The sequence below is a fragment of the Typopeltis vanoorti genome, chromosome 8, assembly GCF_054136105.1.
Source record: "Typopeltis vanoorti isolate ZY-2024b chromosome 8, IOZ_Tvanoo_1.0, whole genome shotgun sequence".
Classification (NCBI taxonomy): Eukaryota; Metazoa; Arthropoda; class Arachnida; order Uropygi; family Thelyphonidae; genus Typopeltis; species Typopeltis vanoorti.
The window spans coordinates 59501846-59526914 of record NC_143556.1 but is presented as its reverse complement, the minus strand read 5'-3'; the positions used below and the strand labels follow the sequence as shown (position 1 = coordinate 59526914).

The 25069-nt window shown below is 37.1% G+C and overlaps 1 protein-coding gene across 1 annotated transcript in view; it reads right to left on the bottom strand.

The window, feature by feature from the left end:
• LOC150104025 (hemicentin-1-like) overlaps positions 1–25069 on the bottom strand; it is a 427367-nt gene that overhangs the window by 167508 nt on the left and 234790 nt on the right. The window contains exon 10 of the mRNA XM_090396384.1: positions 6458–6594. Coding sequence (XP_090252510.1) covers positions 6458–6594 — 137 coding nt within the window. The remainder of the gene's footprint in view (positions 1–6457; positions 6595–25069) is intronic.

The window sequence follows — 25069 nt, the reverse complement described above, 5'->3', positions numbered from 1 at the left end:
CATGAGGGGGACATGTGATTCATTAAGTAGTGTCGTTTTTATCCCACTTGTCTCTAATTGCACTATTTGTTGAGAAATATATTACACACACTGCTCATACTTTATTCACTGACATTATAAAAGTAGTTGTTTTTCTTGCCTCTGCAGTATACTGACTATTGGGGAGGGCATGTTGTTTACTGCTGCAAGCAAGTTACTATCACCCGACGTGAACGTATTTAATCTTTTTTTCATGTGCAAGGTTATATGCGAACTTTTTAATTTCTTTTCTTGAAAAGTAAAATCAGGGATACGAGTTATATGCAAGGGTGAGTTATATTCGAGAAAATATGGTATTTCAACTATGGATAAGTACATTGGTACATTCTTTAAACAGAAAAATAGATCGGATGACAGTGATAATACAAAACGAGTTTGTAAATGACAGTTTGTGGGTAGTTTCTGAAGAGAAAGAGGTCTGTAATGAATCCACAGTAATGAAACACAGAATTCCCATCAGTTGCAATGCGATAACATTAATATGCTAAACGAAAGGAAAGATTTGCTGACTTGCTGGACACTCGATCAGTGAATCACATTCAAAGGTAAATACAATTACAAAAATACAAAAAGGTATTTTGACAATGTATATACAAAAAGGTAAATTGGTTATTTTATAGGAATATTTTTCTGTTTTGTGACTTTTCTTCCTTTATAGTAATTATGCCTACCTTATTGTGTTATTATTCAATGATTGTTTACAGTTTTGAATGGGTATATAAAGTCAATATCAACAGTTGCGTGACGAAAGGAGCGGGTAGTTTTGGAGCTTCCCCGGATAGCATTCAAAGGTAAATACAACTGATTGTTTTGTATAGGGCCCCCGGAACTTATTCATTTAGAATTTAACCACTGGGAGATTGTACACATGGATATCACCTGATGGATAATACAGAAATCAAATTGACTATATATGTGGACAAAGAAGATGGAGAAGTGCAATTCAGTCTGTCAAGACCCTTCCAGATGCAGACTGAGGAACAGACCATGAATTATTAGTAGCTACGATGCATGTGAAATTATGGAAACTGAAAACGACACCAATGTCAATCAGATATGATCTTGGAAAAATCTTGGAACAATTTTGTGCTCCTAGGATCCCAAATTGATAAAGATGTGTACTGTACTGAAGAAGTTAGAACAAGATTATTGCTCGGAAAGATGGCAATGACAAATTTAAGCAAGATCTTTAAAGATAAAAGATATTAGCCTCACAACAAAAATCAGAATCGTGAAAGCAAAGGTATTGTATGGATGCGAAAGTTGGACCCTGAGAAAGAGTGAAAGAAGGAAGATAGATGCATTTGAATTATACGTTTGGAGATGCTTACTAAGAATATCATGGACTACAAAGTGTTAGATCTTGAATGAAGAGTTTTTTTTTTTTGTTTAGAAATACTTCATTCAGGATTTAACAAGTCTAACACAACAAAGATATACTTGTTCATAGGTAAAGATGCAGATTGTCCAAGGATTTATAAATCCTTGGACAATCCTGAACCCTGCGTGTTCTACTGGAGCACATTCCAGAATTTTCCCACTAATCCTATTCAGAATCAGTCTTTCCAGCAGTTTGTAGGTTGCACTTAAAAGGGATATACAATGATAGCTTTCACTTCTGTCTGCTGGCTTACCAGGTTTTAGCACAATGATGATTTTTGTCCTTTTAAATTCCCTGGGGACACAACCACTTTGAAGTATGTCGCTAAAGAATTTGGCTAATCACAATCGAGCATAAGGTCCATTGAAATTGATGAGGTTATCTGAACCTCATTGGAGGATGGCTCAGGGATCAGGAATTCATTTGATAAATCTTACTCTACACAACTCACCTCAACCTACAGAATATCAACCACTGCTGCCTTCAATTCTGATCTCTGAGCCATCCTCCAATGTGGTTCAGATAACCTCTTCAATTTCGATGCTAATAAAACCCAGTTTTGTCTTATCTATCATAAAAAAGGACTATTTTCTCCCAGTATTATTTTTTACAACACCCAAATTTCCAGACAATTTGAGATTTCTCTTCTTGGAATCACCCTGACATCAAGCCTCTCCTGACATAAAACATCACAACCATTGTTTGTGCTGATGAACTGCAGCCAAGGATAATTGAAGTTGTATTGCAGGATAGTGCAAAGAGCTCATTTGAGGCTATTTGGTGTGAGATTGAGACTGGCAGAACAAAATATACACGAGGTTATGGCTGATTGTATACCTAGGGTCTGAATATAATTACCAGCTATAGACCAGGTGATGGAATAGATGGTGGAGATAGTATGCATAAACAAATTGATGAAATGAGTGAAAGGAGGGTAATTATTATGGGGGATTTCAAATATGGTAACATTGATTGGAAGGAGGAGAGGACACATGTGAGGAAGGAAATGGATATTATTCAATTATTAAGGGATAACTATCTGTTACAGCATGTAATTGAAAATACTAGAGGTGTGAGAGTGCTTGACCTGGTAATAGCATCTAAGAATTTGACTGTAATGAATATGACCATGTTGTCACCTATTGGCCTGGGAGGTGGCTAAAGGTGTGGAATTTTCGATTAAGACAGGGTATATGTGGAATTACCGTATAAGTATGACAAGCTTAGGAGATTGCTTGGATCAGTGCCATGGCATGTAAAACTGCAAGGGCTGGATGACGATAGAGCATGGGAAGTGGTCAAAGGCAATTTACAGGAGGTTATGGCTGATTGTATACCTAGGGTCCGAATAGTAAAACAAGTAGGGGTTAAATGGATGAATAACACCATTAAGCTTGAGCTGTAAAAAAAAGACACAACTGTGGAGGGAATTTAAAGAGAAAGGTGACCTGCAGGCACATGAACGGTATAAAGCGCAGGCCAGAAGGGTAACGAGTGTGGTAAAAAAAAAGCAAAAGTGGATTATGAAAGGAAACTAGCTATGCAAGCTACAGAGAATCCCAAACAATTCTTTCAATATGCTGCAAGCAAAAAAAAACAACTCTACACGGCAGAATGATTTTAAGGAATGACGATGGTAAGGAGGTCACTGAATCAGTCGATATAGTGGAGTTCCTGAGCGAGCACTTTGCAAAAGTATATAATCCAGGTGGTGACATTGAAAAAATGAAGGAACCATTAGTTTATCAGGAATTGTGATGAATGAAGTGGAAGTGAATAGTCTATTACAGAACCTTAATGTGAATACACATGTGGGATTGGATGGTATATTGGCACGGGTCTTGCGTGAAGCAGCTAAAGAATTATCAGTGCCCTTGACCATGTTGTTTAATCTGAGTCTTGGGTCTGGTTTAGTCCCAAAGGTGAGGAAAGAGTGGAAAATAGTTCCACTGCATAAAGGAGGATTCAAGACTACGGTTGCAAATTACCGACCGATCAGCATATCAGGAGCATTGTGAAGGTCTTGGAGAAAGTAGTCAAGGGAAAAATACAGGAATGGATTGATGAAAATGAGATACCGTACAGGGGACAGCATGGCTTTGTGAAGGGTACATCATGCCTCAGTAACTTGCTCAAGTTTTATAACACAGTCACGGCTCGACTGGATAAGGGTAATGGGCTTACAGTGATACTGCTGGACCTGGCTAAGGCATTTGAGAGGATACCACATGGAATTTCAATCCGTAAACTACAACATATGGGAATGGATATATAGGGTTGGTGAGATGGATAGGTGGGTGGATGATGGAGAAATATCAGAGAGTAGTTTATTCAGGAGTAGAGTCCAAAAGACGGCCTGTGACTAGTGGTGTGCCTCAGGGTTCTGTTCTTGGACCACTGCTGTTTAATTTGTTCATTAACGATATAGGGAAGGATCTAAGGGGAACAGTTCATTTGTTTGCTGATGATGCAAAGTTGGGTAGGGCAATAGTGAATGCAGAAGATGTCAAAATCTTGCAGGATGACTTGGATAGATTGGAGTTCTGGGCTAAGGAGAATGGATGTCAATTTAATGTGACAAAATGTAAGCTTATGCATTTTGGAGTGAAAAGATTACCAGCAGTATACCACATTGGTGGAACTGTATACTCCAAGAGATTGATGAGGCCATCCTCTTGGGAGTGTTGGTGGATAGGGAGATGAAGTTTAGGTGGAGCACATTGCAAAAGTGGCTAAATCAGCTCATCAACTCACTTGGTTGTTGAAAAATACATTGATGAGCAGAGACAAGCGAGTTATTTTCCCTCTGTACTTAGCCTTGATAAGACCTCATCTCAACCACTGTGCCCAGATTTGGTCACCTAGGTTTCTTCTTGATATGGGAGGAGGTGGAGAGGATCCAGAGGCGAGTGACCAAGATGATAGCAGGTCTATGGAATGAACCTTATGAGAACAGGTTGAAGATTTGTGAATTGCAGAAATTGGTTGATTAGGCAGAAAAGGGGTGATATGATTGAGACATTCAAATTGCTAAAAGGTTTCTATAGGATTAATTCAGAGGATATTTTTGAGATCAGGACTGGTGGTGGGAGAACTAGGGGACACCTATGGAAGCTGGGCAGGAGTGTGGTTAGCAAGGGTGTTAGAGCTGGGTTCTTTACTTTTAGAGTGGTAAATGAGTGGAATAAGCTGCCAGAGTTTGTTGTGGGTGCTATGACGGTGAGTGAGTTCATGGCAAGGTATGAGAGATACTGTGAGAATGTCATATAGTTGTGTGGATGATGTTTAGGGCCTCCGTCGATAAGTCTAAGGACTCCCTGGAGTCATCCATAATAATAATAATAATAATTGTATCCTCAGCTTCTAAAAAACTAGGATTTCACTTATGCTCAAGACCTCATCCCTGAACAGCTGTTAACTTTATACAAATCACAAATCCACCCACCTATTGAATACTCTTCTTCCATATGGGGTGGAGCTAAAAGCTCCTTCAAAATGCTTGACTTAATACAGAGGAGAATAATTTGACTTATTAATGACCCATCTCTTATCAATTCACTCTCCCCACTTTCACACAGACATTTGGCTTCGGCACTATTTGTATTCTACAAATATTTCCATGGGAAATGTTCATCTGAAAATTATTACTATTATTATTATTATTATTTGTCACCTCCAGGGAGTCCAAAGACTCATCGAGGTAGGGCATCTAATCTACAACTCTGCTTCCACCACTCACAATCCACCAACTGACCGCAACTACATCAACACCATCTACCGCCAACCACCACCACTAGTATTTCCACAGACAATCACAAACATCCATGCCCACGGCAGGATTCGAACTCACAGCCTCTTGACTGGAGAGCAGGCAGGCAAACCACTCGGCCAGCCAGGAAAAGCATTGATAATTCTCCCACTTAGTACTAAGCTCACTGGAACATGTGCAGCTTCTGCTCAATATTTCATAGTGCACCTTGAAACCCACAGATCAAATTTCTTTTCCTCCTCCTTCATCCCTGCAACTGCTGTATTGTGGAACAGTCTTCCCCCTGTTGTGTTTCCTAAGGAATAGAATATAATAAATTTAGTTTAATCCTTTATCCAAGTGTGAGCAAACAAAGTTTGCACCTGAAAGTATCTTCAGGACTGGGGTCAGGTAGTACAACATCGGGCAACTCATACCAAAGGTGGACCAAGCTAACATCACTCCTATCTCATTATCTCTCATAATGCAAAACACATCTTTTTGCAGATATGTATAATGTTATGCATTAAGGGAACGGCCACTACCCAGACTAGTTTCGACCTTTATTGAGGTCTCTTAAGTGGGAGCCAGGCCCAGATGTGGAGATACCAGTCAGAAGCAATAGCGAGGTCATCTCTACCTACAGGAGTTGCCAAACGGTGTGCCACCTTTTTATTAAATTACTCTGGATTTAGAGAAAGATGTTGAAAGTTTATTTTTCAATTGGTTAGACTATAATAAATTTAGTTTAATCCTTTATCCAAGTGTGAGCAAATAAAGTTTGTGCCTGAAAGTATCTTCAGGACTGGGATCAGGTAGTATAACTGACCCCAGTCATGAAGATTTCTCAAAACTTTCCCTCATACGTCTGTTCATCTCACAGCAGTCAGCTTTGCCAAACTTCTAATCACATCCTTCACAAGAATTTAACTGATTTTTCATGCCTTCAACTTCCTGTCTCAGTATCTCTATTTCTGAGCATCCTACCCTCATTCAAGATTCACCAACACAGTCAATACCATCCTTGAAATATTCAATCTAAACAATAGACATTAATGCACATAACAATTTAATAGAGCTGCACATATTTCCTTTAGACTTAGATATTTCTGGCAGCGTATTTCTTTAGACAAATTTTAAGAACAGAAAAATAGAGAGTAAGAAAACCATAGAAAACTAAAAAAAATGCACTGGTATATATGTCAGATCAAAATTATGTTATATGGTTAATATGAGATTCCAAATTAAATATGAACTGTAAGCAAATTTAACACTTAGATTAGACATACCTTTCCATCTTTCAACCAAGATACAGTGGGTTGTGGATTACCATATACATAGCACTTTATCTCAGCAGCTTCATTTTCTAAAATTTCAAGGGCCTTTTCCTCTTCCTCTTCTGAAATACTCTCAATTTTGGGGGGTACTGTGATAAAGAAATTACATCAGTTAGTTGAAAATATTAATTATAGATAGTGTATTTTATGTTTTTTCTGCACTAACATTGGTCTACATAGGTCATGAGATTCAAAAAAGTTTAGAAGCCATTTAGGAATGAAAATAACTTACCTCCCTCAACCATATAGAACATCATTAAAAAATACTGAAGGATATTTTACATATTCAATAAAACTTTGGTTTATTTTTCTGTTATATTATGAGACTGCATAGCATGCTTGCAATAGAAGAATGATGCTTTAGTTAGCAAGAGGTAAAAACATTAGGCAGAATGAATACGTGTTTTTGAGTATTAACAAGATATGTCAGGCTCAATACTAATTTCTGTTTCATACATTTATTTATTTATTTTTATTTAATTATTATTTATGCTTTATATCACCAAAAACTTTTATAAATACTGTAGCCATAAGCAGCTTATTTATTATTATTATTATTATTTTATTCACATAATTGAATACGCAGTCAAAACAAGATATCATATAAACAAAAATTTGACTGGTGATACAGAACAATTTAGATTCTACTCAATAATCTAAGAATAGTCTGTTAGGTAGCGTCGTAAAATATGGACCGTTCCAAGTAATGCTGTTTTTTGTAGGCCATATGGGGTCACTTCATTGATGTTTAATTGCTAAATAGTTGGATAGCTTCTTTGAAGTTGCACCAAGTGCACTGATAACTATTGGGACTTTGGTGTGTTTAAGCCACAGTCGGCCAACTCTAATTGCCAGATCTCGATATTTAGTCATTTTTTCCAGTTCTTTGTTATTAATGTTGATATCACTGAGTACTGCGATATAAATAATCCAAACCTGTCGATGTTCGAATTGTGATGTCAGGTCTATTGTGTTCCAGATGCCAATCAGTTTGTATTCTAAAGTCCCAGAGAATTTTTGCTGTTTCGTTTTCCAATATAGTCTCTATTTTATGCTGCCACCAGTTATCAGAAGTAGGAAAGTCATATTTTTTGCATACATGTCAATGAATTATTTTGTCTAGTTCATTATGGCAGTATTTATAGTCAGTTTGAGCTATTTTGCTGCAAGCACTGATTAGATATTCTACAGTCTCATCTTTCTGATCGCATAATCTGCATTTGCTGTTATTACTGATGTTCAAAATTTTTACTTTGATTGCATTAGTTTTTGATGCCTGTTCTTGAGCTGCTAGAATAAATCCTTCTGTTTCTTTTTTAATGTATCCATATTGTAGCTATTGCAACATCTTGTTCACGTCAATTTTGTCCTCAGTATCTCGAAGAAATTGGCCATGCAAGGGTTTATTTTTCCAGCGCACAAATTGGTTATTTTGGTGTTCCTTTTTGTAATCGTATTTGTTTCTTGTTGCTTTTAGAAGACCTTCTTGTGTAATTGCTTGAAGCATTGGCTCAGAGCTATTGTCGATGTAACTTCTTAAACTAATTTCTTCTTCTTCCACAGTCTGTCTCACTTGCAGCAGATCCCGTCCACCTGTTCTCCTTGGTAGGTACAACCGGTCAACATCACTTCATGGATGTAATGCATGATGCATAGTCAATTATTATTATTATTATTATTATTATATTCAATTAACAGAGTTCACATTCAAAAAGTCACAAGAAACATGAAATAGAATAATGAAATCTTTGACTGGCAAATAAATCCAACTAGGAATCGACTAGATATTGTCATAAAAATGTGAGATGTCCCTAAAAGTACAGTTTTCTGGAGTTGTGATGGTGTTATATCCGGGAAGCTTAACTTTTCCAGATGTTTCATAAATGTTGTTTGTACTGCTCCTAGCACTCCTATGACAATTGGAATTGTTGTTGCTTTCTTGCTTCAAAGTTGCTGAAATTCAATATCCAGATCCCTATACTTGGTCAGTTTTTCATGTACTTTTTATTCTACTCAACTATCCCCTGATATTTCCTCGTGAGTAAACTGCTCAGTCTTGTCATAAATAATGTCACAACTTCTGCACAACCCCCATGCTGCCCACAGAATTGTGTGATTACAGTTCCATTAGTAACTGTATGCAGCCAACATCTGTGAGCTTATCAGTAGAGAGAATGTTGTCTAGCTGTACAGGTTAACATGCAGTGGGGAAATTATGAGAACCCTCATAGCTGTAGTAGCACTTCACAAGGTTGGAATGCAATCATCTATTATTTTCAACACATTAAAAACACTCAAGGATCAGTAAAATGTTTGTGTGTTGGACTATTAAACAATTATAACGATACAGGAGACATATCTGACTGTCAAAGAACAGGTCAACCACGCTGCATTAGGACACAATGGCTTGTGGGGATGTGAAGGCACAGCTCTGCCATAATCCTGTGAGAATGCAGAAAGTGATGTTGCAAGAAATGAACATCTCTTAGAGAACAATGTCACATGTACTAACTGATGACCTGGGGTTAAGAGCCTATCATCATTCTACTGAACACTTCCTAACAGCACAACTAATCTGGCAGAGAGTGATAAAATCAAAGGCACTTCTCTGGTGGTACATGAACAACAGACATAGGGATGTCCTCTTTATGGATGAGAAGATTTTAACCACTGAAGTGCCATTTAACTGCCAAAGATATATGCCCCAGATGGTCACACAGAATATGCCATAGCAGCCAGGTTTCTGAGAAATCATCATCCTTGTGTCAGTGATGGTTTGATTGGGGAGGGGCTGACATATCAGGGGATATCCACATTGCATTTCTGTGAGGTCAAAACCTCTGCCAAAGTATATCAGTCCCTGAACAACATCTTGTTTCATGGTAGGCAGTGGACCTTCCAAAAGGATTCGGGCCCTGCACACAAGGCAAGGACACACAATAGTGATTGGAGGTGAATGTGCCTGACCATATATCACCATCTGATTGGCCATCTGAAAGTCCCGATCTAAATCCATCGGACTTCAAATTGTGGTCAGAGCGTGAGAGAGAGTAGCCTGCAAGAAATGATACCCCCAACATTGCCAGCCTGAAGGTGGATTTGGAGTGGTCAGAGCGTGAGAGAGAGAGTAGCCTGCAAGAAATGATACCCCCAACATTGCCAGCCTGAAGGTGGATTTGGAGTGGTCAGTGGCAGCATTTCCGTTGGATGTTGTGTGTGTGTGTGTGCCACCATCGATAAGTGGCCTTACAGACTTCAGGCATGTATAAAGGCAAAAGGGGGACATTTCAAACATTGAGTGCTGCTATATGTACATTATACATGTGGTTTGCATGTGCTGAAAGCTGTAAATGATTTACTGATAGATTAAAAGTTTATGGGCTGCTTAAGTTGTAATAGTATATATTACTCAACTAGGTATATCATTTTCTTCAACCAGGTCTTACTGATGCCTATAAATTTTGGCCAAGTGGAGCCAACCAATGACAAAAATTCCTCAACTTCATTTCTGATACTTCTGGGAATCATGTAAATTGCATTTCAACATTCCCTTGGATCCACAGTTACCCTTGTGTAATGTCATAACTAACCCATTTGAATCAGAAACATGTGAAATCTCATTCATCATTGCATAATCATTTCTGTACACACAGTCATTTATCCCAGAGGTGGCCAGACACAGGCCAGATTGCATTCCTCCCTAACATCTCTAGTTGCCCTGATTATGCACTTCCAAACTTTTACTAAACAACACTTTCTCCTAACATCTAAACCCTAAAACCATTCAAATGTAATTTATCAGGTGTATATAAGTCCTTTCATCCATCATATTCACTCCATACATCAATAATCTACATACAATTTCTTCTGTACGATCTTATCATTGACTCATTAGCAATTATCGCCCTTCTCAACTCTGCTCCTATCACACAAATATAGCACACTCATAATCTTTACTTTCTTACTCTTCATTTTCATTTCTTTCAAGAACTCTTTCATATGAGATGAAACAAATATATAAAGAGATGATAAATGAGATGAAAAATATGCATAACAAGATTAGAAGAAGCTTGATGGAGAGGAATAATGCAAAAGGATAAAAGAAAGGAAAGCAGAGAAAAAGAGGTGATGAATGATTTGAAGGCAGCAATGTATGGAGATTCCATTATTAGAGGTGTGATAAATAAGAAAGTCCACAAGATCTACTTTCCAGGATGGAGAGTTAGCAGGTTAATTAATACATTGAAGCCAATATGAGAAGCCGACGAGCAAGAGAATCAATGGTGTTTCAATAAATGAATTGGGTGGACATAAGGAAAATATAAAGATAGATATAAAGGCAGTTATGTTGGGAAAGATTGAGAGAATGAGAAGAAGAGGAAGAAGAAGAAGAACACAGAAGAGTTGGATGGACAACATAAAAGAACTTACAAACTTGAACTTACAATTACTGAAAGAAAGGATAAGAGACCAAGCAGGATGAAGAGCCTTTGTTCACAGGATCACCAAGAGTCAAAAATGACTGGATGGCACATAACAACAACAAAGATAGATATCAGGAGGATATTGAATGGAGATGAAAAATACCAGTATGTAGGGAAGCGCAGTCAGTGTATTGCCAAGATAGTGCTGGGTGAAGATGGAAAGCAAGAATCATGAATAGTATGCTGGCAGAGCTATGTTCGGTGAGGGGGAATTGAATCTGAAAATGCGTGGAATGCATTTGAGGGAAGAAAGGATTTGTACAAAAGTGATGGTTCATATTTAAATAGATTTGGTGTGAGTAAGATGGAGAGATTGTTTCTAGAAAGAAGTGCAATGAAAGATGTGAGAAGAGAATAGAGGAAGGAAGGAAGGAAGAGATAAAGTGAAAAATCAGGAGAAACGAACTCATCAGATTGAAGATATTGAAAATGGGAAAAGTAATAGTGTCAGAGAAAATGATGAGAGAACAAAAAGACAGCAGAGGAATGGAATGGCCTGAAATATAAAAGAAAATTGAGTCTGAAAAAATAATAGGGTAAGTAATGATAAAGGCAAATAGGGATGAGTAGTATTGGTGAAACCACAACTGAGTAGCAAGAGTAGGACTGGATATAGACATATGAGGGTGGTCTGAAAAGTTCTCGGCCTCAACCATAGATGGCAACACTATCAGCAAGATTTTTTTCCAAGGTGGTACATCTGTCATAAGCATCCATGTGAAATTGCAAGTCATTCTATCAAGTAGTTTGTTTTATACAGCTGTCTGAAGCAAAAGTGTTGTCAGTATCCCTTGAAATGAGTATCATGTGGTTATAAAATTCTTTCTAAAAGAAGGTTTAACGGCAAAAGAAATTCCTTCGAAATTCATAGAAGTTCATGGACACTCTTCTCCTTCATTTTCAACAATTAAGAAATAGGCTGCCGAGTTTAAACATGGCCGTACCAGCCTTGAAGATGATCCACATGGAGGATGTCCAAAAAGTGTAACAACACCAGAAATCATTGATCAGGTGCACAATATGGTATTGGAACCGGTGAGTCAAAGTGCGTGAAATTGTTGAGACTATAGGCATTTCAAAAGAACGTGTAGGATATATTTTGCACGAAGAATTGCAAACGAAAAAGCTTTGCACAAAATGGGTGCCATGCTTCCTCAGAGCAGATCAAAAGCACACTCACATGAAAATCTCTGAACAGTGCTTGGAGCATTTTTAACAAGAATAAAACTGATTTTGTGCATGGATTTATTACTATGGATAAGACTTGGATTCACCATTACACATCAGAATCCAAACAGTAGTCAAAACAGTGGACAGAAGCCGGTTGTTCAGCACCAAAGAAGACAAAGTTGGTTCCATCAGCAAGAAAGGTCATGGCATCGGTGTTTTGGGATGCTAAAGGCATTTTGTTTATTAATTATCTTGAAAAAGGTAAAACAATAACTGGGGAATATTATTCAAATCTTTTAACCAGACTAGACGAAAAAATTCATGACTAAAAGACCTGGTTTGCAGAAGAAAAAAAAATCATCTTTCATCAGGACAATGCACCTGCCCACAAAGATGTTTTGGCAATGGGAAAATTAAGGGATCTGCACTATGAATTGTTAGAACATCGAACCTATTCACCAGATTTGACTCCCCCTGACTTCTATCTCTTCCCAAAACTAAAACTCTTCCTCGCTGGTTAGCGTTTTTCTTCGAATCAAGAGATGATTGCAGCTGTAGAGGGGTATTTTGCAGATCTTACTGAGAACCATGTAGTGATTCTCAGTAAGAGATAATAGCACTGGAGCATCGCTGGAATAAATGTATTAGACTTAAGGGAGATTATGTTGAAAAAGAAAAATAATTTTGAAATTATAAATTCGTATTTTCATTGTTGGGCCAAGAACTTTTCAGCTCACCCTCGTAAAATTATATTAATATAAAGTGATGAAAATATAGCTTTGGAGTAAAAGGAAAATTAATTTCTTGAATACTTGAGAGACAATTACAACTTGAGAGTGTGTGAGGAAGAGCACACCACACATAAGGATAGAGAGTCCTAGACCTGATCATTTCATCAGAGGATGTGACTGTGAGTGGGATGTCATATTTCAACTTAGTGAGAGTGACAATGTGGTGATCACATATGTAGTGGCACATTATATGAAGACTTCTGGGAGATAAGAATACATGGAATGGAACTACAAGGCCTATGATTATGAGAAAAATAGGAGACAGTTCACTATTGTAGAATGGAATTAGGATTAAGTGGCAAAGAGATAAATGTTGCATGGGAATTGACCAAGAGATTTTTAACAACATTCTGTGAGTTGCGTAGGTCAAAAGATTGAATAAGCTAGTTGTCAAATGCATAAATGAAGGGATTAAGAAAAAAATCTAGAAGAAGAAGAAGAAGTCGAATAATGGTGACAATCAATTACAAGAGGAGAATAAAGAGCTGGCCTGGAAAGTGACTCTATAGGTAAGGACAGCTAAAGTGCAGTATGAAAATGCAGTATGAAATTAGCAAATCAGGCTAAGAAGAAACCCTAGAGACTTTTCCCCAACATGCAGCAAGTTAAAGGAAGAATGATTATGGCAAGATGATGATTATTGTAGGATAATGATTGATGAAAATGGCAGAATGCAACTGCTGCAGAGGACATAATTGAGGTATTCAGAGAACAACTTATAAGGAGATTTCATTGTCATCAGTGTGAAATTGTGAGAAGCTCAATTATAGAAGAAATAGCAGAGGATGTCTTAATTGTGAGTGAGCAGGTAGTATATAAGAAATTAAATAAGCTTAATGTCAATAAGGTAATATGATTTTATGACATTTACCATGTGTCTTAAAGGAATGTTTCAGGGAGTTTGTAGTATCCTTGGCATACCTGTTAATTAGTTATTAGGAGTATAACTGTTTAATAAGAGTCTAACATCAGCAGAGTGGGAAAAAAATATAAAACATCCACTGCACAAAGGTGGTGATAAGGCTGTTGCTAAAAATTATAGAACAATCTGTATATTTGAAGATGTGGCTAAGGTGTTATAGAGATTAGTGGGAGCTAGGATACAAAAATGGGTTAATAACAGTAGTATTCTCTGCGATTTACACAAAGGGTTTGTTAAAGGGAAGTCATATTTTATAAAGTACATTATGTACCATAACAAGGTGCCAAATTCATTGGACAGAAGTGATGTATACAGTGGTATACTTAGATTTCTGCAAAGGCTTTTGATAGATTATCATTATTATTACGTGACCCCCTCCAGAGAGTCTAAGGACTCATCTCATGAGGGCACTCTACTTCGCTAAATAAATCACCCTCTTCACTACTACTTAATTCTCCTACTACTATGACACTACTAACATGAACGACATCTACCGCCCATCATACAACAAGTTGATAACTAAACTGAAATTGATGGGATTGAATAACAGACTACTGAATTGGATAGGTGGCTGCCTGTTAGATATGTATTAGTAAGTTATATATGAGGCTGTGGTATCCCAAACAGGAAAGTTATTAGCAGCATGCTGCAGGAAATCTGTTTTTGAGCCATGATTCTTCAACTTGTATGTTAATGATATTGCAACAGTTTAACTGGAGATATACAACTGTTTGCAGATTTGCAAAACTGAGAAGAACAATAAGGAATCTAGTAGATATTATTGCAAGAGGACTTGAATAGATTGTGAGCAGTGATGGGATGCAAATATGCATGGTGGGGAAACTTTGACAGAGGTAGAGGAGCGTACAAAGTTTTTTTTAACTTGGGTATACTATGTTAAAGATACCAAACAATTTTATAAGCTAGGTTTTAATCCTTTTTGTTAAGTTTTATATGCTAGGTTTTAAAACCTGGCTCATAAAATTGCTTGGTATCTTTAACAAAGGTAGAGGAGGTTAGAAATCTGGAGTGGTTGTAAACAAGGACCTGAAGTTCAGTGGACACACAGCACAAGTTGTGATGTCATCATTTCAGATTAGGACAGTGGTACAGAGCACCTTAAGCATATAGAAATAATGAGGTTATTGTTTCACTGTATGAGGCCTTGGTCAAGCCTCATATGGATTACTGCATACAGTTTTGCTCACCTAGTTTTCAGGGTGATGAGAATATAACAGAAAATGTCCAAAGAATAACTAAGGTGGTAACTGGTGTTTTTGGAAGGTGAGATATGAAGATAGATTGAGGGAATGCAATTTACAAAGTCTCATGAATAGAAAGAGAAGGAGGAGAGTGGATATGATTGAAACATTTAATTTGGTAATGGGCTGTAACTGGGTTAATGTGAAAGAATTTTTTCATAGAATGGGGGAAGGGGTATAGAAGAGGAGGACATCCCTGAAAAATGTATAAGGAGGATGTGAACAAGGGTGAAAGGGGTAGGTTCTTTGCATAAAGAATCAGTGGTGAACAGAAGGCACTGGCGAGTATTTGATGAATGTGTACATGCTGCTGAATGGGTTTAATGCATAGTTTGCTAATTCTGTGTAAGATAGTGTGCACCTCCTGTGATGTGTCTTTTGTTCCATGGAGTTGTGGCAATAATAATAATAATAACAATTATCATAATAAATCAACTTCGAATGCTTCCCCATTTGCTTTGATTTATGCAACAGAGTTCCATGCAGAATGTGTTTGCAAAGTTCAGCAGTATCACTGAATAGTCATTTTCTTTATCCAACTACATTGTATCCCTTTATGATCATTCTCCTATTAACTAACCTCTTTAGTAGTTGCACTTGCTTGCAACTTCCTGCACCTCTAAAAAAAAAAAAAAAAAAACTTCACTCTCTGTATCCTTATAGCATTGGTAGCATCCTTAAACCTGGTACTATGGAAACAAGATTTTGTGACACTCACCTCAAGAACTCCTGTTATTTATCATTGAATCACAAGATAAAAGTTGATTCTTATTCTCCCCTTTTGCTTTTTCATTCTCTGCTTTCTCTCCTGTGACATCTCCCTCTTCTTTTGTTTCAGTGTCATATAATCTGCCAGGCATCTCTCCAACCACTGAATTGAATTCAGATAGAACTACTCCTCCAATCTTTCCTTCCACAACCATATTTGAACTATAGCTTCTGTGCCACAAAAAAAACTTAGTGCACTTTTTCACACAAGACATAAACTTCACAATTTCACAGCCACTAACTCTATACAAAATCCAAATCTGCCCAGCCATGGAACACTGTTCCCATATTTGGGATGGGGCACCAAAATCCTCACTAAGATTGCTTGATTCTATCCCGAAGAGGGCAATATGATTAATTAATGATCTCTCTCTCTCTCTCACAAACCCACTTAAATCCCTCTCTCACAGACACAGACCACTGCTAACGAACACCTTTTTGCAGTCCATCTTGAAACTCACTGAACCAACTTCATTGCCTGTTCTTTCATTCCATATACAATATACTTCTGTTCTTTGGAATACTCTCGCCCACTCTGCCTTCCTCAAAGATCAATCTTTAGCTGTTCAAGCAAAATATGTACAGACTCCACCTTTCTTCTATTCCTCTTGTCCACACATGGCATCAATGTGCTATAGGTCTTGTGGCCTTTTGTGTTTGGGTCATATATATATATATATATATAAAAGATGAAATTGTTGAGCTACTGAGTGATCATTTTGCATATATCATTCAAGTGAAGATGTTTTATGATAGAATTGGGGACTGATGGAAGAGGTTGATGAACTGGAGGTACATAGGATATTTCAGAATTTAAAGAATGAAAATACAGTTGTGACATTGGAATGAATATTGGCTCATGTTTTAAGAGAATGTGCAGAGGAACTGGTGATGCCTCAGACTAGGCTGTTTAATTTAAGTCTCAGATCTGAAAAAGGAAGTAGAAGGAGAGCAAAAGAATTACTTTGCATAAAGAAGGAATTAAATCTGTGTTAGCAAATTATAGACGAATCAGTATCTCAAGTGGTAATAAAAGTACTTGAAAAGTTGATCAAAAAGAGAATTCAGGAATGGTTTAAAAAGAATATGGTACTCTATGAGGGGCAACAAGTCTTGTGAAAGGTAGGTCATGCCTTAGTGATTTATTAACTTTTTATAATAGGGAGACACCTGACGTGGATAAAAGGGATATAAAGATCACAAGCTGTGCACCACACATTGAGGGCATTGTACCCAAAAATGCCAAGAAGTTATATTCTTGGTTTCATCCTTTATCCAAATATAGGCAAACAAATTTTGCATGTGAAGTCACTTCATCACAGGACTACTTGAATATAGATACAAATGACTTCACATCAATTGCCTTTGTATTCCATAATGCAATGCACATATCCTTACAGACATGTATAATACTATACTTTATAGGAAGGGCCACTACCCAAACAGTTTCAACTTTTTTTGAGGTCTCATCAGTGGGAACAAGACCCAGAAATACCTAGGTCGAAATGGGATACTAAGGCAAATAATGTGAAGTTAGCCTCTATACACAGTATAGAGGCTAATAAGTAGCTTGGTCATGAAGTGACTTCACACACAAACTTTGTTTGCACACGCTTGGATAAAAGATGAAACCAAGAAAATAACTTCTTGGCATCTTTAATTTATAGTATAACCAAGTGGAAAAACTTTCAACATGTACTCCAAGAAATTGATGAAGCCAGGGATTTGGGAGTAGTAATAGATAATTGAAGTTTAGAGGGAACAATGTTAAAGTAACCAGAGTAGCTCAGAGGATTTTACTTGCTTATTGAAGAACATGCTAACAAACAGAGATAAGGAAATTATCATTCTGCTTTATAAAGCTTAGATATGATCACATTTGGTAATTATTACAAGTGTATTTTTATCTCCATAAATTCTTCACTATGAATGCTGACCACTGTGTAACCTTAAAAGAAAGAACTGCATGAGGATTAGATTTTTCGCTTGGATAGTGCTTAATGAATGGAATGGGTTGTCTAAGTCAGTTGTAAGTGTTTTGTCTGTTATGGTTTCAAGGAGAGGTTTCAAGATAACGATGTTATAATATTAATATTAATATTATAACATCTAACCGTCATGGAGGTTAGATGTTATTTTTTAAATAACATCTAACCTCCATGGTGTCAGATACTCATTGCAGATGATAAATACTATCACACACAAAGCTCATCCACCCACACATTAAACTGATACATTTACAACACACTTGGGCAATACATTTTACTCACCAACCATTTCCCATGCAAAGAACCTTCTCCTCACTCTGCTACTTACACCTTCCTTATTCAGTTTTCAGAGATGGACACTTGTTCTAACCCCACTCTCCCACTCTATGAAAAATTAATTTCATGTTAACTGGTAACAACCCCTGACTAGGTTATATGTCTCAATCACATTCCCCCTTTTTGTGAATCTTCTGTGGATCCTTTCTAACATATCACCAAGAAAAATATTGTGTGGTAATCCATATGAAGCCTGATCAAGGCCTTATACAAGGAAATCATAACCTCTTTATTTCTGCATGTCTGGGTACTCCGCATCATTGTCATTATCCGATGTGATGACTTCACAACTTGTGAAATGCAGATCCTTAAGTTCAAGTTCTTGTCCACCACCATTCCTTGATCTCTCTCATCTCTAACTCTTTTAAAGTTTGCCATGAAGTGTATACTTTGAGTCCCATCATTGTGCTCCAAATTTCAAAACATTACACTTTGTAACACTAAACTGATACTTACACTTTCCTGTGCATTCATGCAATCTATTCAAGTCCTCCTGTACGGCCATAACAAATGCTCGACTCTACACTGCGCTCAACAATTTTGCATCATTTGTAAACAATTGCACATTATCAGTTAAACCCATTCCAATATCATTAATATATAAACTGAACAATAAGCCTAATATAGCCCCTGTGGCACACCACTAATGACTTTCCTCTTGTAGAATACTGCACTCCCATATAGAACTTTCTGAGAGCCAGTCACTGCTCCAACTTAGATTTTACTTTTTTACTGTTTTTAGATTTTTTTTTTTTTTTATTATATCTCTGGGTATATAACTGTGTATGCATCTCCCTTGTTTAAGAAATTTGTCACCTGGTTATACTACATAAGTAAGTTGATAAACCGCAGAGAATATAGCTGTTATCAACCCATTTTTGTATCCAAGTTCTCAACATTCCTTGCAACCTTGATCACATCTTCAGATATACCAATTGGCCTATAATTTGTAGGCCATTGCCATATCACTACCTTTATAAAGTGGAACAATCTTTTTTTCCCTTCTACTTGCCATATATCTGAAAAAAATTCTCTAGGGTTTTTCTTGGTTTAATTTGCTATATAAGGCTTATATAATGTAGTTTTGCTGTTCTTACCAAATGAGTCAAATTCCTGGCAGGCTCTTTATACTCTCATGTAACTGATTGCTAACATTATTCATACTGTGCTGCCTCCACAGTATCCTTTTCATCCAAATTTCATGCTTAATCCTTTTATTGATTCATTTGACACCTATTTTACTGAGTATAATAAATTTAGTTTAATCCTTTATCCAAGTGTGAGCAAACAAAGTCTGTGCCTGAAAGTATCTTCAGGACTGGGGTAAGGTGGTACAACACCAGGATACTCCTTGCAAAGGTGAAGCAAGCTACCAACACTACTATCTCAGTATCTCCCATAATGCAAAACACATCTCCTTGCAGATATGTCTAATGTTATGCATTAAGGGAAGGGCCACAATCCAGACTAGTTTCGACCTTTATTGAGGTCTCTTCAGTGGGAGGAGTGTTGGTAGCCTGTTCCACATTTGCAAGGAGTGCCCTGGTGTTGTACCACCTTACCCCAGTCCTGAAGATACTTTCAGGTGCAAACTTTGCTCACACGTGGATAAAGGCTTAAACTAAATTTATTATACTCTAACCAAGTGAAAAATAAACTTTCAATATTTTACTGAGTCTTTTGTCCTTCAGAATACACTGTTACATTTCTTGGTCAGGTCCCATGCTGCATTTGTCTCCCTCCTGCTTAACATGTCATTCCATGCTATAGCTCCAAGCAGTCTCCTAAACTTTTCATAATCCCTAGCCTTGTAATTCCACTTATAACTTTTCCTCACAGTAGTCTTCATATGGCTAGCCATAACCAAGGCAATCACTTCATGATCACACTCATCAAATGAAGGGTAGTGGAAACCCCACTCACAATCACATCCTCTGATGAAATGATCAGATTTAAAACTCTCAATCCTCCTGTGCCTTCCTTTACATACTGCTTAAGATAGTTGTCTCTCCAGAACTCAAGAAATTCATTTTCCTTATTCACAAATGCTATCTTTTCATTCCAATCTATACTACCATAAATAAAATCACTAATCCAAATTGCATACACATTTCTTCATTACTATCCTCCACATTTCCTGGCCTATAGCAGCATCTCATTAAATATCTCTTTGTGTCAACCTCCACCTCACACCATACTGACTCAAAACCATTCCTGCTAGTTACATCTCACATCTCCATTTTGTATGGACATATTTCACCTTCTATCATCATCATCATATCATTAACAGCACCTCCCTCCTTGTCCTTTCTCTCCTCACAAAAATTGTCATATCCTTTCATTTCTATTCCTGTCAAGATATTCATCCTTATTCAACCATATTTCACTTATTACAACAATTTTGGGATGAATAAATTCAATCAATGAAACCATTTCATCTCTCCTATTTCTGATGCTCCTGGTATTTGTAAATAAACACAGCAATCCACATTTAGGTCTATAACCACTCCTGTCCATGCCATTTGTAGGTTATGACTTCCCCACAACCATTCCCAATTGCTTCTATCACCCCATCTAGCTCTTCAGATTTAACTACACCCCATAAATCCCAGGCTATCCCATTCCCATACTGATCATCCTCATACACTGATTCACTACTACTTCCAACATCCACTCTCCTTATACATGTCTCCCTATCCATCCTGCCTCCTCCTATTTTCTTGTCTACTTTGCATCCTGATTAATTCATTATCACTCAGAGTACTACTATTCTCACTTCAGTCTCACCAGTTCTTTTTTCTCTCAGTCTTTTGTTTCACCTCTTACATCATCTCTGTTGTTGCACACATCACTCATTGTTCCTCCTCACAGCAAAATTCTCTCTAACTGACTCACACCAAAGCCATTCGAATACAACCCATCACGTTTGTACATTTCATTCTTCCCTCAAAATGCATCCCACAAATGACACATTTACAAACTTCACTACCTTCTCCTCACATAGCTGTAGTCATTATTATCACCTATGTAACACACTGACCATCTTTCCAACCACACTGCTATCTTTAAATCTCCTCAACAACCTCGTGATATCCATTTTTACATGCTCTTTATGTCCAACCAAGTCATTTGTTCTTACAACCACCACCACCAACTCACTTGCTCACCTGCTTCTCCTATTTACCACATCTCTCATTCCTTCTCATTTACCACATATCTAACAATGGAATCTCCATACATTGCTATTCTGAAGTCATTCATCACCTCCTTTTCTCTGCTTTCTTTCACCTTGCCTTTTCCACTCATCCATTCTTATCCATCAAACTTCTCATCTCATTATTCATATGTTTCATTTCACTTCTTATTCTGATCAACTAATTTTTCATGTTTTGCATCCTGGCAATTCCCTCATTCTGACTTTCCTTCATTTTCATATGTCACTTACTTTCCTTTCTTCATCTATCCTTTCTTTCACTTCCATAGTCAGACTCTCTTCCATTCCATGATTTATAAAATCATTTGTTCCTGCAATTGATTTTGTTCTATGATTTGTATAGTCATTTTCTCCAACAATTACATGCCCTCAAACTTCCATCAACCAGTTTTGCATTTACCAATAACTTGTAGTCCAATAGAATATCATCCCATTTTCAATATATCGATACCCTCTCTCGTCTCCTGTTCAATCTCTCCACAAACACACTCTCCACATTCTAGTATGTAAACATGTTGCATTTACAACAAAGAACCATTCTTGAAAAATTCCATACCATTAATTACATTTGTATATACAGTATATATGGTGGTGGTTTCCCCCTTTCAGTCATTTCCAACCTTAGGTGACTTTGTAAGCATTGCCCACAAAGTGTTCTTGGTGAGATTTTTTATGGGGTAGTTCACTATTGCTTCCACCCCCCCCACCCACCCCCAATTTTATCTGAGCTCAGGACTGGCAAGTGGCTGGGACATATTCATGATTGTAATCCATGTGTGTTCAAGGGGCCAGTTTGCCTGTTCTGAGGGAAGTGTCCTTGGTGAGATTTTTTATGGGGTAATTCACTATTGCTTCCCCCCCTCTCCAATTTTATCTGAGCTCGGGACTGGCAAGTGGCTGGGACATATTCACGATTGTAATCCATGCGTGTTCAAGGGGCCAGTTTGCCTGTTCTGGGGGACGAAAAACCTGAGTTTCCAGATGGGAAAAAAAAAAAAAACCTGCCTTCCGTATGAGACCAACTAACTCGCTTTCATTGAAAGAGACCAGATAAAGTGAGTGATATGCAGCCCAATCACTGAAAATTAGTTCTTCACATTACTGATGGGAATCAAACCCAGGTCTTTCTGACCAAAGGGCTTCATCTATACTTACTGAGCTACAGAGGCTCATAGTAAAGAATGAGCCTCCGTAGAGATGGAACATCATAAGTCGATGTTTCCATTCCATCTATATTGAAGCTTCTCATCATGACACATTTGTGAAGATGAAATATCCAGATGTAATGTTCACTAAATACCTTGACTGTATTCTCTGTAGCAGTTAGCAATATTATTTTTTATTAGTTACCAATAACATTTTCGCCCACTGATATCATCCTTCCATTATAAAATCTGGCTTTTGCCAAAGAGATGCTCCTTTTCTTACTGACTTTTGCTCAACCTAGCATTGTAAAAAGGAATTATTATTATTACAGTAGAATCCACTTATTGTGATTGCAGATAATAATTATCAATCGGCTATTGTTATCAATAGCCGATTGATCAGATCTCGTTATGTGATCTTATGTGTTTTGGCATCAGTCAGTTCAAAACCACACCATTTAAAATGAATTAAAAATAATTCATCTATTATAATCAAAGTTCCAGTTATTGTTATCAGAATCCTCAAATGTTTAGCCTTTTGCATCTCAGAATTCTAAGAAATAAGGGTTAAGCAGGAGAAAATTTGACAAAGCACATTTGTCGAAACTTGACTTTTTTGTGAATCTTCCTTTAATCTTATTCTTAGTTAAATTTTATATGCTCCAAGCAAATGCAGGTGGGTAATCTTAATCTTTTTTTAATCTTGATCTTCCATAAAACTTAAATCTTCCAAGCAAAGGCAGGGGGATATAAATACAGTCTAATTGTGATTTTCCAAGTTTATTTTTGCGCTGTCTTTCAGTAAGTGAATTTGACTTTAAGTGCTCATTAAAACAGCCCTTAGCATTATGGTAGAAGCAAGTAAGAAATGTAAAAATTTATCTTTTTAAGAAAAGCAAAGAATTTTGGAGTGTTACGATAAGTTGCCCAAAATGAGTCAGCATAGTGCGGGTGTACATTTAAAAATTTCACAACCACTCTTGTATAAGATCTTAAAAAGCAGATCAAACAATGAAACGTCAGTTCTTACTAAATGAGAACATGGATCGGAAGAGAGCCTGATCTGGTAAGGATACTCAAGTTGAATCAGCATTAAAATTTGGTTTAGTAATGTTCGTGAAAAAAGAATGCTTTGTTTAATGGGCTTTTAATGCATAAAAAAGCAGAACTTGCAAAAAAATAATGGGCAAAGAAAATTTCACTGCAACTGATTGTTTAAGAGGTGGAAAAAGCAAGAGAATATTGTGTACAAGGGTAGTCATGGTGAAGAAAAAAAGTGCCGATTTTTATCAGCCGATGCGTGAATTAAGAACCAAAAATTATTGCTGAATATTCTCCCGAGGATATTTACAATGCAGACGAAACAGCGCTCTATTTTCATGCAATGCCTGAGCAAAAAAAAAAAAAAAAAAAAAATGGCAGTGCCATTGTCATTCCATGACTTTAATTTAGATTTCAGTCATTTCGTTAAGTGTGAGGTCTGTTATATGTATTCTTTTGATTACATAAATGATTTGTGGATGTTTAGAGCAGATAGAAGAAGGGTGTGTGCAAAGTGTGACCTCAACGAGGAACTGATGAATGCAAATATGAAATTGATGACAGAAAGTGTTAGTAGCAAGAATGACGCGGGAAAAATGAGTGCACATTTGAAAGAGAAGGATGGTGAAAGAGAGGCGAAAAAATGTTAAAAAATCAGCAAAAAAGAAAAAGAGTGATTTAAAAACTGTAACGGATGTTAAAAGGGATGAAAGTGAGGGGAGAGTGGCGGAAGGAAACAAAATTGAGAGAATGAATAAAACTAGAAATGGCATGATGCAGAAATCGAAAGAATGAATGATGGCTAAAGTTGGACGCATGTTAAACTGAAAGCACGGAAACAAAGAAAGATGAATGAGAGTGAAAGTGAGAAGAATGATAGTGAAAGTTGGACGCATGCTAGACCGAAAGTACGGAAACAAAAAAAGATGAATGAGAGTGAAAGTGAGAAGAATGATAGTGAAAGTTGGACGTATACTGCACCGAAAGTACGAAAACAAAGAAGGATGAATGAGAGTGAAAGTGAGAAGAGGGGATCAAGAGTTAGAAAGTTAGAAAGATTGAATGATAGAGAGAATAGGTCGCGAGATTCGGAAGTTGAACTGGATTGGATGAGGCAAGAAATAAAATGGATGAGGAATGAAATTAAGAGAATTCAGGTCAAAACTATTAAAATAAATCATAATGGCATGAAAGAGTTAACAAAAGATGAGCGAGTAGTGTCGTATGGCAACTCCATTATTAAAGGTGTGCTAGAGGATAGAATGCACAAGGTATGTTTTCCAGGTGGTAAAATGAGTAGAGTGATTGAGGCATTGGATATGAGGCAGGAGCGAGCAAAAGAATTAATAGCATTAATTGGTACAAATGATTCGAGAGGGGACAAAGAGTGTGTCAGAATGGATATCAGGAGGCTGCTTGGAAGGATAAAAGAGAATAGTGTGA